The 17,004-nt window shown below is 38.3% G+C and overlaps 1 protein-coding gene across 2 annotated transcripts in view; it reads left to right on the plus strand.

Annotated features, from left to right (window-relative positions):
- The window catches only part of LOC139936991 (centrosomal protein of 128 kDa-like), a 109,285-nt gene that overhangs the window by 41,924 nt on the left and 50,357 nt on the right, over window positions 1-17,004 (plus strand). For both annotated transcript variants that reach the window (XM_071931906.1, XM_071931915.1), the window contains one exon: window positions 1,994-2,155. In XM_071931906.1, the coding sequence (XP_071788007.1) occupies window positions 1,994-2,155 (162 nt within the window). The remainder of the gene's footprint in view (window positions 1-1,993; window positions 2,156-17,004) is intronic.

Here is a 17,004-nt window from a genome sequence, read left to right on the forward strand (position 1 = left end):
GCAGGCCCCATGATCACGTACAAATGTAGGATCTAAAGCTTTTGCTGCAACTGGGCCAAAATGCTGGAACCGTCTTCCTCAATCTGTTCGATTAACCCTGAGTTCCTTCAAATCCCAATTTTAAGTTACTCTAGATTGAATCATTGTTAATTGCATTGTTTTGTCTGTAAAACATGTTTATCTATTTGTTTGGTTGCTACTGTATTTCGTAAGTGCTTTGTCTCGCTTTTGTAAAAAGCGCTATATAAGTAAGGTTATTATTATTATTAGCTTGTCATTTCACTAGCCCATCAATTTTTCTCACAAGTCAACATTCTAATGAAATAGGGATGCTTCCCAACACTGAACTAACCAGCCGGACCATTTGGAGGAAATTTTGACTGATTTTCTAGTTTTTTCACTGGCATTTGGCCAGCGAACCACTGTAAGGGAGAGCACTGAACTTACATGTCATCCTCAGGCCTGGAATTTCATCTTTGAGAGGGCAAGGTCGTTTGTATTTTGCAAAGGGCCCTTGGGCTAATTTTCCTTTATGGTGCTTAGCAAATTTGTTTTCTGCTTAGCAACAAAATTTGCAGGGAACCAGTTTCAATCAATATACGTCACTGAGTATTCCAGCTAGTAATCTGTTTCTGCTCAGCAAGATTTGTCTGAGCTACATGTATAGCAATTCTTCGGTGCTCATAACAGCTTCATGGCGTATAGGTTCCCATGAGACTGAAGTGTAATTGTGACATAAACACTGGAAGCCGTTAACTCCGTTGTTACCCGATGTTATTAAATCCTTAGTGATACGGTAAGGGCACTCCAACTAGAATCCCATGGTACCAAGCTGCCAGATGTCAAGGAGTCCGTATTGGTTTGCTTGAATAATATCCATTTAGAACGGAAAGACAATATTGAAATGCAACCACCCCCGGGCGGTGACTCTTGATACCTCATAGCCACTTGGCTCTTTTGTTGCGTCGTCGTACACAACCGAGGTTTATACTATTGGGAGGTAAGCAACCACAGTACACACATCGGGGATGAATTGGATAATGTTCACGTTAAGAATCTGAGTAGTTTTACTTCAGCCACAATAAACATTTCAAAAAGTGTTGAAGTGTAGAGTGAAGTCACTGTGTAGCGTTTGCCGAAGGCTTCGCTTGCGTTGGGTTGTTTGAAGCCCAATTTGAATATGGTGTGATACAATTTATAATGAGCTTGAGCTTACTGTTAAAAAGTAGAATAAATCAGAGAACTGAAAATTAAAAATTTAATACTGATATGAAACAGCATTTATAGTGCATTGTGGATCAGAGACCTCTTCCTTGCACTTTACAATTTAAAAAGGTACATAAATACGACAGAAAACAATATGTATATACACACAGCAGTAGGGTTTGAAACTTTGCATGGAGTGTAATGGTTGAGGTTTGCGGTAGCACCATGTGTTATATCTCTTTTGCAAAGTGTTGATTCTGAAACAATTTTTATTAAGTTTTACTCAATTATATGCAATCCTTACACACTTTTTTTTCCTTTCATCAACAAACTTAGAAACAATTATGTTAATTTCCCTTAAAAGGGACTCGACTCCAAGGTCAAATTCAGTGTTTGGATGCACTGAATTTTCCCCTTCCTTTCATCAATGTTGACCCCAGTTTGAATCCTGGCCTGTGTTTTCAGTCCCTTCCTGGGTGCATTGTTTTCTTGTGAAAATAATGATGACCAGATCGGACGTGACCAGGTATCTTTAGGGGCTACGTGTCACAGTGCTAATCCCTTTTGATCTCTTGAAAAAAAATCTTGAATAAAGAGGGGGAAAAAACCTGTTTTTCATACATTTCATATTGACTTTTTAGGTTCTGTTGTATTTTTATAACAAGGTTTCAAGATTTTTGCCAGCAATCTAGATCAACAATTATTTATTAGAAGAAACCCTCATCCTCATTTTAGCCTTTTTTCGAGACCCGTCTTAAAACCATCTTTTTTGTCCCTTCTGATGTAGGCCGAGTGGAACAAGTTGAACCTCCAGCAGTCTGAGCTGACGGGACAACTAGCCGAGGAGTCTGGTGGACGCAGAGTAGCAGAGGCTCACATCAGGCACCTTATGCAAGACATCAAGACGTCCAAAGATGATGCAGAGAGACAAGCACAACAGCTTAAAGAGGTAAGAGTATACAAATCCTCTTTGCTCTGATCCGTGCGCCGGCCGGTCGACCGTGGAAGCGTGGCAATTGGATTGGTGGTGTGAGTTTGTTTAGCGTATATGCCATGTCCGCCACTTCCGGAGTCGTTCACAAAATTTAATATTACAATGCTGTGAGGTACAGTGTAGAGATGGTTTACTCAATAATAACAACGGGAATGTAATAACTGAGTAGTCTAATATACAAATATTGGATGAATTTGAGTTCGATTATGGACTTGGGCCTGTATGCTTCGTTTTTTTGAAAGTGCAAGGGCACCAAGGCATTTCCTCCTTGGTAAAGGGCACCAATAGAGGAAATTGTAAATTTCTACTGGAGCATTTAAAAGGCACCAAGGCAATGACCCGGGGCATGGAGGCAATTGCTTTTGGTGCCTCCTTGGAGTATCAGGCCTGTGGACTATTCCATTTCGCTTAGTGAGTAAATACTCTGACAATGCTCAAGCAAAATGCAATTAATTTTTACTTTCTATGACTTTTAAAAATTTGTTCACAATAGACACAAAATAGACACGTTCTGAAAACCCTTCAAACAGTATGGCTGACTCCATGCAGACACCAACCTTATTCTGCGTAACACGACCTTGCCTCCTTTGAACAATGGGGCAGGGAACTTTTGTTTCGGAAGTGACCCTGCGAAGAGTCTGAAGTATCCTATATTTATCCATTAAGGACTCCTATATTAAAGTTTGGAGCATTGTGGCAGTGTTCATTGCAAAATAAAGGTTACCACGTGATGCGTGTTCCACCAATCAAATGACAAGGATTTGTATGTGCAGTATATAGGCTCCAAGCAATCAATATAAACACAAGATAAGAGGCCTGACTTGTAAGCACACTAGTAAAATTTTAGCTTGTGAGAGCTTGTGAGATACATGTTAAAGAAATAAGATTTTTTATTTTTATTTGTTTATATTTTTTATAAACTAATAACTATATGTGACATACCGGTACACTATATACTCAGTGCTTTCTTTTGTACTGGAGGAAGAAATCCTAAGGCTACTGGGGTAGGATTTGAACCCATTACCCCTTTATTCCAGAGTAATTGTTTTAACCACTAGACCACAGAGCACACCAGGTGAAGTGAGACCAGTTGGAATCCTCCATTTAGTTGGTCTTGCAAACAGTTTATTTGATTTAGGTTTCCAACGGATGTGCCCTAAGTTGCAAAGTGAAAATGGCCTTGCCCCTGGCCTCAAATATGAAACCAAAGGCCTGCATGTATGCATCATTCTACCGACAACACCATTTTGTCGTAGAATATCTGGGAACACTTTTTTATTACAATTATTTTCTATGTATCAACTCACATAACATCTTCATAACTCACTGTAGTGGCGTGGCCTTCTTTGTGGACTTGAGGTATTTTATGTTTTAAGAGGTTTTACTCAGTCAATTTACACCAAATTATAAACACATGAGACTGCATGATGTTCATCACTAGATATGTGTGTCTGTTAGCGCAAAGTGATTGGCACAATTTTTCCAGCTTGCAGTGCATGCTCCTCGCTAATTGTATCAATTTGTATGCAATATGCGGAGGTGATTACCTTAATGACCTTAGCAGCTGATGACGTCACGTGCAGAGAGTCTAAACAGAATGATTTACAAACTGCTTGTCTCTGTGGTCTCGCGGCGGTAACCCATCCTGGGTCCGTGGGGATCTAGTCGGGGGTAATTCTGTCCTGTTTTCACCTCTGTGGACTGTGGTTATAATCCTATAGTGGGCTAACAACCTCGCTCGATGGTCTGGTCGGTTTACGTAGTTTTTTTCGTTCTATACTTGCCTGGTACCTCCTCTCTCCACTGTACTATTAATTCTATCAGATAGGATATTCTTCCTATTTTAGTCCGATTTTTGATATTTTGCCTCGGGAAAAAAACTGCACAGTTTTGATTCACTAGCCTAAAAACTGGTCCTAACTTGAGATAAGACTAGTCCTAACTCTTTGTGAAATCCACCCCTGGGAACCCAGGGCTCCCTTATTTGTTTGAAGACTTGCCTATGTTCACTTTTGAGAATTTTTCCACCAAGAAAAAAAGAAATAAAAATGACAGTGCGAATTTAACGTTCACCAAACCTGATCTTAGTAAGTTACAAAATTCCTTGAGCGAGACATTTTGTCAATAACTTTTGTGGCAAGTGTACTTGTAGACAACCGTCCCTGTGAAAGAACCCATGGGACAAAAAAGTATGATTTACCCTAGGTATTTGTAGTAAAGAAGTCAAAGACAAGCATGATTGTATAATGCTATAGAATCTGAGGAGGTGTTGAAATCTCGGCAAACTTTGAGCTACTTTTAGATATTTAGAGTAGAACTGAGACTAATGTAGATGCGAGTCTACTCTTATCCGATTTGATTTTATGTTAATATTTTTATTCTTACTGATCACTGACCTTTTTAAAATATTGTATCATAGTTGCAATTCAGTTTTTATGCTACGATCATGACTATTGTCAATAAACCTTTTATTTATCTATCTATCTATCTATCTATCTATCTATCTATCTATCTATCAATCTATCTATCTATCTATCTATCTATCTATCTATCTCATCAACATCTTTTAACCACCAATAACCACCAATAACAGGAAGATAGTCATATATCAACATCAACAATTTGCAAAGCGGCTATGAAATATAATCTAAAAAGTTAAGATAATTACAATTGAAGTTTGACTCGATTTCATCTCACTTTTAGATATTTAGATGTAAACTAAGGTTATGCTTTTTTCTCAAGGCAAACATTTTCTTGCAAATACGGTGGGTTCTCATTTTGAAACAAAAAAAGTAATTCAGGCCCTCTCTTTAACTTAAAAAAAAAAAACCAACCAACCCAAACAAGTTGGTCACTTTCCGGTAGTAAAGACTACCCTGTGAACTTTTCACATTTTTCCTTAAGTACGTTTCTGTTGAACCTGTTTATAAAAATAATGACATTCACTCTTGTAATTCTTGAAATGTGAAAAACAATAATCAGGAGTGACAAATCGCCGGAATTCCATCCGACTCCCTTCTAAATATTGTGGCTATGAAATTTTTAAATGTTACAAATTATGGATCTGTGTTTATAAGGCTGTCAATTCTGATAAACGTTCACTCATTTGGCTCGGCGGATTATTCTTTAATGATCTCGGTGGAGTCCTTGTGGAGACATCATCAAACTTATGTTTCCTTTTCTCTGCGACAAGAAAGGAAGACGCATTTTTGACGTTGCAAAAATATTGGTATAAGTTTTTCGTGGGCCAGATATGAGATAGTTTCACATGTGCCCTTATTAACATTCTTTGGAGGGGGGATTGGCTGACCTAGTTCACCCAGATTGTGAAACATTTCAGCATTAAGTTTCAAGATGAATAGGTTAAGAAAACATGTCTGATCTCTCCTGACTAAAGTTATGGTATCTTGATACGCAAGAGAAGTTAGATTGAAGGAGATGTCGTCTGGATGAAGTTTCAGATGAAATATGATAACAGCATGGTACATTCTTTTAGTGTTGTTTTGCCATTTATGGACATTGTCATTGTTCAGAAACTTTTGTTTGTGTCAAACTGATATATGAGCTGGTGATAAATGTTTTCAATGTTTTTATCATTATATATGGAATGTGTTATTTTTATAATGAATGTATAAAACAAGCTAGAATTATAACAGAAATGAACACTAGTGCTTCACACAAACCTCCACTAAATTAATTGTATTTGTATATAACCATACTCTCCAGCTTAGGCACTGACTTAGGCTGCAGCTTAGGCTCTTGCTTAGGCTCTGGCTTAGACCCTAGTATCGGCCTGTTTGAAGCCCCGTACCAAAATTGCTTGTTTTCAAAACAACTGCAGGGGCAGAAGCTGGAGTCCAGCCAAAGCTGGGGCTTGTAAAAACCGGCTTACATGGCCTTATGGCTGGTAAGCTTGTAGTAGCTGCTAAGCACGAGTTTGCCGTTTTACAAAACAGATGTCTGGAATTAGGCACGTAGGTCTTTTTGAGTCAAAAAAAAATTACCAAGGAAGAAGAAAAAGCACTCGTACCAGCGGTGTAGCTGAAACAACACGTTGAATTTCCTCAACTTCAGTAATGCATTTCTCCCCTTTCTACCTAATCTTTATCAGCACTCATTATAAGCCCCATCTTTAAGACGCCAAGAGAGATTTTACACAGCAAGATTTGACTATAAATAGATAGTATAGGTCAACATCAAAGACTTATTCTTTTAAGCCCCCTTAAAATATCTAACCTTGAGAATATTCCTTGGTCAGACACCCATGTTGTTTACACCATTTGTAATTAGCTCAAATGTTCTCTGGTGATGTATGGTGTAAGAGGCTGCCTTGGGAGCTGACAAAGCTCTAGAAAAAAGAATAGAATGTGCTCTGGATGTACATCACAGCTGATCATCCAGTTGGAAATTTTGAAAATAAAGAGACGCTGTTGTCGTCGGTCTTCTATCGAGTGAGAATTGAGGTAACACCATGGAAATAATCTCTCTAATAAGAACCAGGGCCCAATTTCATGGCTCTGCTTACCGTAAGCACAGAATCGGCGCTTACGGAAGCAGGAAATTCTGTGCTTACGGCAAGCGTATTTCACGAGTTAGCAGCGCATTTAGGCTTCTGCGAGTGCGTACTCCAAGTTACAAGGCATTCTACGTTTACAAGGCTAGCACAGAAATTCGGCGCTTGCACAGTAAGCGGGGAATCGTGATCTTAAGCGCAGAATTCAGCGGTAAGCAGAGCCATGAAATTGGGCCCAGTTGTATTTCAGCTCAATGTTTCAATTATTCAGCTCTAGCTGCTCAGGTGGAGAGCCCTTGTGTTTTTCTTCTGAAGACAGTCAGAGGATGCTAATCGAAACATCAAGTTTTTACACCATTGGTGTCTCTTTCTTTTAGAACTGCCACAACCAACCAGCTCTTGTCAGAGCTACTATTTTTTCCCAAAAGAGATCAATAAATGGTACATTCAAAAGATATCTACCACAACTCAAAATGGTGTGTTGCGTGGCCTAGCAATCTAGGTACTAGTACCACGCTCAAATTCTGTTTTTTTTTTTTTTTTGAGCCTTGAGTCATAAAACTTGTGTCATTGAGCAAGACACTTAACTGTTATTGCCTCGTCTTTTGATGAGACCTTTAAAGCCGTATCCTGTGTGTTGTGTAAAGAACCCACTACACTTGTTAAAAGAATGGGTTTGCCTCGGTGTTTATGGACTTTCTGGCAAGGTTGGCTGCAGAATTCGAGGAAGGATCTTCAAATCTTTCAAGGTGCTATATAAGAAGGTGTTAATACTCATTACTTTGCATACTTGTCTGTAAAACACATCTGTGAAGGAGACCGGTGCTTTCTAAGGATTCATCATTATCATTAGAGTTTAGACAAACCCCCACTTATGTCAGTGGTCCAGTGGTTATAATCACAAGGTTGAGGGTTTGAATCATACCAAGCTAAATGCTGAAATCCACAGAGTTATTATTTGGGTGGGATTCGAACCCACAACCTCTGCCATTCTAGAGCAGATGTCATACCACTAGACCACCTAGCTAGAGGCCAGTTGGATTCCTATATAATAGCAGCTGGTACCGCAAAGATCTTAGGAAATTTTTGCTTCTTAAAATAAAAATAACGATGTCGTAAAATCCCTTTAAATCTACCACATACAAAACACAGCGCCACAGTACAAACACACCCACGACCGACGCCTTGACCTCCTGTGCACGGCATCAATCCGGAGACTGTTACTCTCTTAATACTTCACGTTGCTTAATTTGATTCCACTTATTGGAAGAGACCGAGTCCCTTTCAAAGATAAATTACCGTGGGTGCTTAGGTAAAAAGAAATGATTGAATTTGTACTTGACATATTTCGTAGCATCTGTTGTGGGGAAGGAGATGACGCATTTTGTGGGGTATCAGGTTTGTTTAATGTGCGCAAGATGCGGCTGTAGCAATTTAGCGCGGCTTAAAGGGAAGATATACGTTTGGTTATCACTCTTAAAATAAATCTAACTTTTGGTTAAAAGCCTACAGTAGCTTTTGATTGTATAAAGCATTTTGGGACAAAATTTTCTCTTTGAAGTAATGTGGTTTTGGGAAAGACATGTTTTTATGACCCCAAAATTTGAATCTGAGAAGCGCCAGTAGCTTCGTTAAGCGAAGTTTTACACGGGACTGCTGGCCCGAGGCCAGTGCTTTTAGCATCAGGCCAGTAAACTCATGACCGGACCAGTGTTCAATTTCAGTTTGATCAATAGCATTCTATATATAGAAGAGTTTGCGGTAACACCATGTAAAATAAATGACTATCTTTAAATGAGTTGGGGTGGTTCTGAAAAGAACCGTTGGATCGTTGGATCCGTTGGATTAACTCGACGTTCCGATCAGTATGTTCTGATCGTCTTCTGGAGAAGAGAACATTCTGTTGATTATTGAATCAACAGGGCCCAATTTCAAAGCTCTGCTAAGCACAAAAAAATTTGCTTAGCATGAAATTTCTCCCTTGATAAAAACAGGATTACCAAACAATTTTCCACGTGATTTTTAGGATAAGCAAACAACAGCTGAAGACCAGTAACAAGCCACATGAAACAAACAGAAATTTTGTTGGTAATCCCGTTTTTATCAAGGTTGAAATTTCATGCTAAGCAAATTTTTGTGCTTAGCAGCTCTATGAAATTGGGCCCAGTTCAATTGTTAAACCGTGTTGGAATTTTTGTTCTTCTCATTCTACTTCTGGTCTCGTACACACAATTCTGGAATTTTGGTCCAGTTAATATTTTGAGCTACAATCCCTGCAGTCTTATGGAATCTTCCCCATTAACTGGAGCTCTGTTGAAGAAAATTCGCTCGAAAGAAATTGTTGATCTTGAAGATCTCATAAGGCTTTAATGTATTCATTTTTAAGGGATGAATTTGTGAAGGAAAAAAAATTGATCTCAAAGATAGCACGAGAGCTTGGGAATGCATAAAAGCAAAGATCTGCTTCATTTAGCCAAGGACAATCCCGTTTATTAAACAAAGGCGCAGAAAGGGGTTCTTAAAAACACAATTCTGACGGAAGTAATCGCTAAGGTTTCTGTCCACGCCATATTGACGTTATTTTTTTTCCCCGGGTCCAGGGTCAGTTTAAGGCCATCTTTTAAACATCTCAAAAAACAACACCCAAAAAAAAACCTGGGAGATTTACAAAGCAGCCAGTCTATAGACACACGGGGAAAATGCGAAATTAAACATTGGAACCATTTCCTGCTGCCCTTGGAGATTTTTCTTATTAAGTCTGAGGGATTTATTGAGAGATAGGGCAGCGTTGATGGTTTGTCTTGCTCAGTGAGGGATATCAGAGGCCAGGGTTAGACCCCACACTGTGCTGTCTTAGTCATTAAAATAGACATTGATGGCACTTAAAGAGCCTCTACACACCTCGAGTAATGAGCCACTCAGAAATTAAGCCTTCAAAATTTTACCCTTGAGGAGATTAAGGCATGCTATCAAGTTACCTAAGAACTTAGGGTAATGTATATTTTTTGTTTTTAATTTTTCGTCACTAAATTTAGTTAAAATAAAATCAATAATTGTTTGTTTTATTAACCATTTAAACACTTTTTGGTTTTCAGGATGTATCCTATCTGTTTTATTCCTAGTGTACTATTTTACCGGTCTTGCAGAATTCCTTACCCAATGAGGTTCCCCTACCCCCATCTTTCATGAATTAAAGGCAGTGGACACTATTGGTAATTACTCAAAATAATTATTAGCATAAAACCTTTCTTGGTGACAAGTAATGGGGAGAGGTTGGTGGTATAAAACATTGTGAGAAACAGCTCCCTCTGAAGTGCCATAGTTTTGGAGAAAGAAGTAATTTTCCACGAATTTGATTTCGAGACCTCAAGTTTAGAACTTGAGGTCTCGAAATCAACCATCTAAACACACACAACTTTGTGTGACAAGGGTGTTTTCTTCTTTCATTATTATCTCGCATGTTTGATGACCGATTGAGCTCAAATTTTATCAGGTTTGTTATTTTATGTATATGTTGAGATACACCAACTGTGAAGGCTAGTCTTTGACAATTACCAATAGTGTCCACTGCCTTTAAACAATATATCAACAACCCCTTTTATGATTATAGCTAAGCTACCTACTCGCTATGTATTTTTTAAAGGATTTTAGACTGTCTCGATGAAATAGTTTGTCTTACCATTTTGATTTGATTGTTTTTCTTTTTAAGTAAAAAGACCCTTTTTAAAAGGGTTTTAGGTTTTGGTTTTTGGTCTTGGTTTTTGGTGTTTACTTTTCTTCTTAAAAACAATTTTTTATTTTTTGTTTGTTTACCAGTATGACTTGATTGGTTTTCTTTTTACTGGCAGCTATGTTGAACTTTTTAGTTCTAGGAAATTTGTAATTTCCCTCTCCCTTGCCCTCTCAGATTTTTCCTTTTTTATGTTTATTTTATCTTGTGCAATGTATTTTAATACTTAGTACTTTATCTGTACTCATATTTTTGAGAAGTGGAGTCGAGTAAATATTGTACTGCCTTTTATTTTTCAATGAGAGTGATTTTACTTGTATTTTTTTCAGTATTCAATGTAGTTGTTTAAGATGTGGGTCGTTGGGGTCACAAAATGGTGATTTTTTTCATAAAAGAAACTCAAACTATAGCCCAAAATATATTTGGAAGAAAAAGTTGATTTGTATGAAGTGGAAACAGTATCATTGTACAAAGGGTCTTCCTTCAGCATAAGTTAAGACAGTACAACAATTCATGGCTCTATATCCCAACCTCATTATGAGATGTTTCGTTTCTCCTGTAGACATTTTAAATCATATTTCCAGTGTCGTAGCTTTGTGTCTTTTCACAGACTTTTTTTCTCCAATAATAGTTCAGTAAATTGAGTTGAATTGAATTACACGTAGTAGCCGATGGCGCATTTCATAATACAGAAAAGAAATCACTCTAGTTGAAAGATATTTTTGCTATGCATCAAAATCTGAAAAATTTGAAATAAGATAAAAAGCCGCGGTACTTTTGTACAATCTCGAGGCAGATCAAATGGAGATCTGCCGTGATTCGAACTGCAGGGAAAGGGGTAACCATTAACCAAGTGTACTATAAATAAGCAGGGCATGAATTACTTTGCTGGTGGTGTTGAGGTTTTGGGGAGGGGGGTGGGGCAGGTCGGATACTCTACAGAGGCAGTTGCCTCTGGTGCCCCCTTTAAGATGTCCCATCAGGAGAACGTTAATCTTCAGAGATTCCCTTTTATATAGCAAGAAAATTGCTTTGCCTTACGGGCGGGCCTACACCATTTAACTATTTTGCCTGGGTGGTGGTTTGGAGTGGGGTTTGGGGTGAGGGTTCGGGATGGGGTTTGGGGTGGGGGTGGAGCCTTCCCACCCCCCTGGATCCACCTTTGTGCAATCTTCCAAGTCCACATGTTGTGTTTGGTATCATCTTCCACTCATGCATGTGTACATATTTGCCATAAAGCCCTTTTCACACGAAAGCGGTTTAGCTGGGGTCCCTTGCTTAACATTTTGCTAATTGCACTACATGTAAAAGGACAAAGATGTTTGCACTGTATAGTCCAAAGTGAAATCTTCTCAAGCGTTTCTAAATGTTGTTGGTCCAGACCTTGGACAACATTCCCTCCCTTCACTATTAGGCTTCTGACTGCCCCCCTAACAAAGATATTGACAAAATAGGGCGTTAAACTGGAGGTGGTTGGTTAAAATCCAGTCAATTTGTCTTTGGTCAAAAAAAATGAGTGTTAGCTTTGTGAAAGCTTGCTAAATCAGTTAAATGACAACAAATACACAATCAGTGCTCATAACATTTGTAGCGAAGGACATCAGTTAATTGTTGAAGAGTTAAATAGTTAATCACGTGATGAGGGCCTTATGAATAGGATACATTCACTTAGGCCCCTTTCACACGAGAGCAACTAAGCCTGGGTCCCTTGCTAAATTGTAGCATAGATGTACATTTTTACAAAATTTACCTTGTGTGAAAAGACAACAACTTGTTCTACTGTTCAATCTCTCCTGCAAACTCTTGTCAAACATTGCTTACTTTTTACAACCATGCTATAATTAAGCAAGGGACCCCAGTTAAATTGATGTCGTGTGAATAGCACTTGAGCAGACATCTTGCCCAAGGAACGCATTTCCCTTTAAACTGAGTTGACCACGGCACCATGTACCATTCATCCCATTGGTCCAGTCTCCAGTCGCACATGAGTAATCATTTCTATAATCAGCTATAACAACAATCGTAAGATTGCTAGGTAAACAGTTAAATGTTTACTCTGTTATTCAAGATAACCAAACAATCTTTTGCATCTTTTATTATGTTTACCTGGCCTTGGGGGGGTCGATGGGGGGGGGGGGGGAGAGGGTTAAATATTGCTCTGCTCATTATCAAGCAATTAAGGACTTTCTGGATATCCTAATCAGTGGTCATCACAGTTTGTGATTTACGTAATCGATCAATAAAAGTGAGACATTGATCTGAATTCTTCATGATCTGCAAATGGTTTAACTGAAGCACGAGAAGCTGGGATTGCGTTTTCTATCAATCACATACATTTAGTTTCACAAGGTAGTTTTTTTGGCACTGTAGGCCTTTATGTGTTCGTGAAATCATTTTAGGAGTTCAATCTGCCCAGTAAAGGGTTTTAATTACAATTTGTAGGAGTTTAAAATAAATTAGTTTGTCATGGTTTCATGTGAATGAAATTCACAGATCTTATACATATTTAAAAATATTTTATGGGTTTGTTTAGGAAGATATAGGTTTGTGAATGATTGTTTTCATTTGATTTTAAAGCAATTTGGATTGCCGCTCTTTGGATTAGTAAGAGCAATGACCTATACAAATAATCCGGGGAAAACAAAATTCTACATGGTTGATATTGTTTCATTGCATTAAATGGTTTTTATTTTATTTTTTTCGTTGGGATGGTGGTAAAATCCTATAAAGAGTTATTGTTTTAATAGACTTGATAAATAGACTGATTATTCTGCATTCACTTGCTCATCATTCGGATGGCTGGACGTCTCTCCAAATGCAATTATAAACTGTTTTCTTATTTTCTCGGAGGGACGTTGAGTCAACGGTTCTCTCTGGATTGTTACTCTTGCGTTTAATAGTCTCTTCCTCCGTAATCAAATTAAGGCATTGCAAACAGCACAATGAGCTGTAACACAAGGTGTGGGCGTGTGTACATTGTTGATTATGATAATCATGGTAAAGACATTGAGATGAGGGGGGGGGGGGGCTTTAATCAAAGTTGTTTCCCTTCCCGACTTGGAATTTGGCCGAGGCCGAGAGATTCCGCGCACCCGGGAATGGAAGAAATCTCGCGTCTGTCACTGAGTGAACTATTGCGTGTTTCGGCCCGTGCATGATGTGTACGTGTACTGGGCTATGGCATAATCCCTTCTGCATGTGTTACTGATGTAAGATTTAATTGAAGCTTGATGTTACTTCAATTGTGGGGATGTGTCTAGGCTCTAACCCCTGTTTGCGATTGCTTTATGTATGTCATACTTGAGAGGTTCATGGCAAGTCAGGGATAATGAAAATGGTCTGCTTTAATTTGTTGAGTGATGCAGAGGAATCGGGCAAACTATTCTGTTTTAATTTACGGAATGTGCCTCTTAATTTGGGTCCGCCGTTGATGAGAAAAACAGGGCGCTAAGAGCAATTTACATGTTGCATTTTGGACATTCTGCCGCAAATCAGTCGGCCGTCCTTGCTTGACCAAGTCGGAGCTGGGTTTTTATCTTCTTCACTAAATATGAAGAGTTTGTAATATTATGGAGCAGGCTGTCAATGGCCGACAGTTTCCTATTGATTTCCTCATGGGGGAGATTGGGAAACAAACTTTGGGTTTAAATAGTCACTGACTTGGTGAAGGGATGATGCTGAGTTGTAAAATGATGAGTTGATAGGGTTTATTGTTACTGACCTGTCAGTCTCACTTCAGTGGTTCTTATTAATCATTCCTCTGAACATTTGTTGGAAAAATTCTTATTTGACAGCCCTATTGTCAGGATGATTGAGCATTTATTTTATGCGATTTTTTTTTTTTAAGCTGGCAAAGTTGGCTCCATATTATGTGGCTTCATTTAGGGGGAAAAAAAGGTGTTTTTTTTTGCAGTTAGGACAGGCATGATATTCTTCCTACTTAAGTCAGGTTTTGAGCTGTCTAATGAAGTGCACGAAAACAGCTAAGCACAGCAAAATTATGCCAACCAATACCATGTGCGACTTTTATCCTGCTCATTTTTGCTTAGCCAAGCAATTTTAAGCAACCATTTCCGCTTAAGAAGCTCTATGAAATTCCGGTCCTGACGTCAAATGGTCAGGCTCACAGAATACGCAAAGATAACCGACTCCTCAGTTTGGGGAAAGTTTCAACTTTGACCCTTTTGGTTTATTTGTAGAAACGGATGCTTGAATCGCCGCCTTATGGTATAACCATAGAGAAATCTAACCAATGAAATCCACCATATGGTGTGGTAGGAGCCCTCACGTACAGGATTGAGACAGGGGTGCCAAGTGTCTTTTCACACACCTTCAAAATGTCACAGAAATTGTTTATTTTACTGAACATTTTGAGTATAGCTGTGGTGCAGTTATTAAAAATATGGACCGTGATTCAAGCATCCGGGTACATGATAGTTGGTTGAACCCTCAGGAGTGTGAGTGAAACATACCAAAGATCTCACTTCAAGTGAAATTGTGTTATCTGTCTTCATGATACATCCGCACTCTTAAGTAATTGGTGCAAATGACATTTAGTATTTTTTTGCGAGGTTCCCATGATGTTCAGTTCATAGTATCAGAATATTAGGGTACAAAATTATTGTGCAATTTCTTGGGGACAGGGGGGGGGGGGGGTTGCTCTATTAAATTACCTTTAAATTAATTTATGGTCATTTTAATGTCTTCCACCTGCCAATTACTGACGCTGTGCATGGAAATGAGTGATAATTCATACTGTGACAACGATCAGTCATTTAGGGTTCAGGGAAGACAAATTTAATAAAGGTGTGCACAGTCTGATTTATTGATTCCAAATTGCGAACGGAGAAGGGATGCAAGGAATGGCCCACTGACTTCAATAGCCTTAGGTCTACATAGTGGCATGATAATGTACATCTTATTTAATATTTTCACGTCTGCGCTCCTTCGCTCATCATCGTCGCTGTGTGTGTGTGCATTGCCGTTTTTTTCTTCTTCTTCTCCCGATTCTTCTACTCCGTTCTTATCTTTGGTCGGTGTATCTTTTATCCCTGCCATACTCTTCCATGATTTGTATGGATGTTCACGTAGTGTTTTTCAAGTCCAGTTTGTTAGGATGGATTGAGTTTTTTTTGCACAAAATGCATCAAGATTGATCAGTTTCGGACTTTGAGCACGGCACATTTTGAAATATTTGTCCACCGTTGTGGTAAACCATGTTCTACAGTATTGAGTTGTTGGGTAATATCGTCCTTGAAGAAGACAAAAAGTCTCCTTGAGTTTATATTTTCGTTATTTCATGTCACAATAGGCATTGTATGGGAAATTTCCAATTTGACAATCATGGATTGAATAGAAAGCTACTGTTATACTAAATTAAGGAACTGACAAATATATGAGGGATAGAAATGTTGAGTTGGAAAGCATCATTCATGAATTTATGTGGTTGAGGTGTAAACACACAGCTGCTAATGTTAAAAATGGACTGATGGACTTTAATAAACATCATGGGCATACGCAGCGCCCATGTATCAAGCCTGTTTAATAAGACATTCGTTTTATTGATTTGTTGGAGAAGAGGCCGCAGTCTGTCGCGGAGCACGCCGTACAACGGCGACAACGTCAGACTCCCTCTCTCTTTCCTTCTCTACTTAAAGCTTTCTCTTCAGACCGCCCAAGGAGAGGTGAGGGTATGACAACAAAATATCAAACCCGGCAGGTCCATCAAACATTACCGATCAAACAGTGCGGGGGTCGCTTGACCAACTAAATGTACACTCAAATATATGTCAATCGGGGGTTTGAAAGGGGGTGGGATCCGGGCTACAGGTGATGGAGTAAGGTTTCAGTGCAATGGTGAAGACCATCAAAATGCAATATCAAGTAAAATATATGCATGAATTACATATGCCACAAAAAAGCACCACAAAAACGTTTGAGAGGGACACCAATTTTGAGGAAAAAACAGTAAGCATTAATTTAAAAATATTACTTAGCATGAAAAATCGGGCGTGCAAAATTTAATTTTGTTTGGGGGCTGGAAGGCCTTATATTTGACATTTTCATCTCTGAAATATTTTGTCTAAATACCATTCTAAGATGAATTTCTTTACACATAAACAGAATAAACATATGAAGTTTTAATAAAGTTTTTATAATTAAAAAAGAGGATGATGTCAGATTAAACAACAAGTATACAAAAATTATATTTCATAAGATGGGTGATATAATAGTAAGTGAAATTAAACATTGATCTTTTTTTTTATATTAAATGTCTTCTACCATTTTCAGTTAAAATTAGTTTAGGATATCAAAATTTATTTGAAAAAAAAAATATATATATATATATAATTTATAATAAGTTGTTTAAAGACAGTGGACACTATTGATAATTGTCAAAGACCAGTCTTCTCACTTGCTGTATCTTAACATATGCATAAAATAACAAACTGGTGAAAATTTCACCTCAATCGGTCATCATAGTTGCGAGATAATAATGAAAGAAAAAACATCTTTGTCACACGAAGTTGTGTGCTTTCTGATGCTTGATTTCGAGACCTC

The sequence above is a fragment of the Asterias amurensis genome, chromosome 1 (genome assembly GCF_032118995.1).
Source record: "Asterias amurensis chromosome 1, ASM3211899v1".
NCBI lineage: Eukaryota > Metazoa > Echinodermata > Asteroidea > Forcipulatida > Asteriidae > Asterias > Asterias amurensis.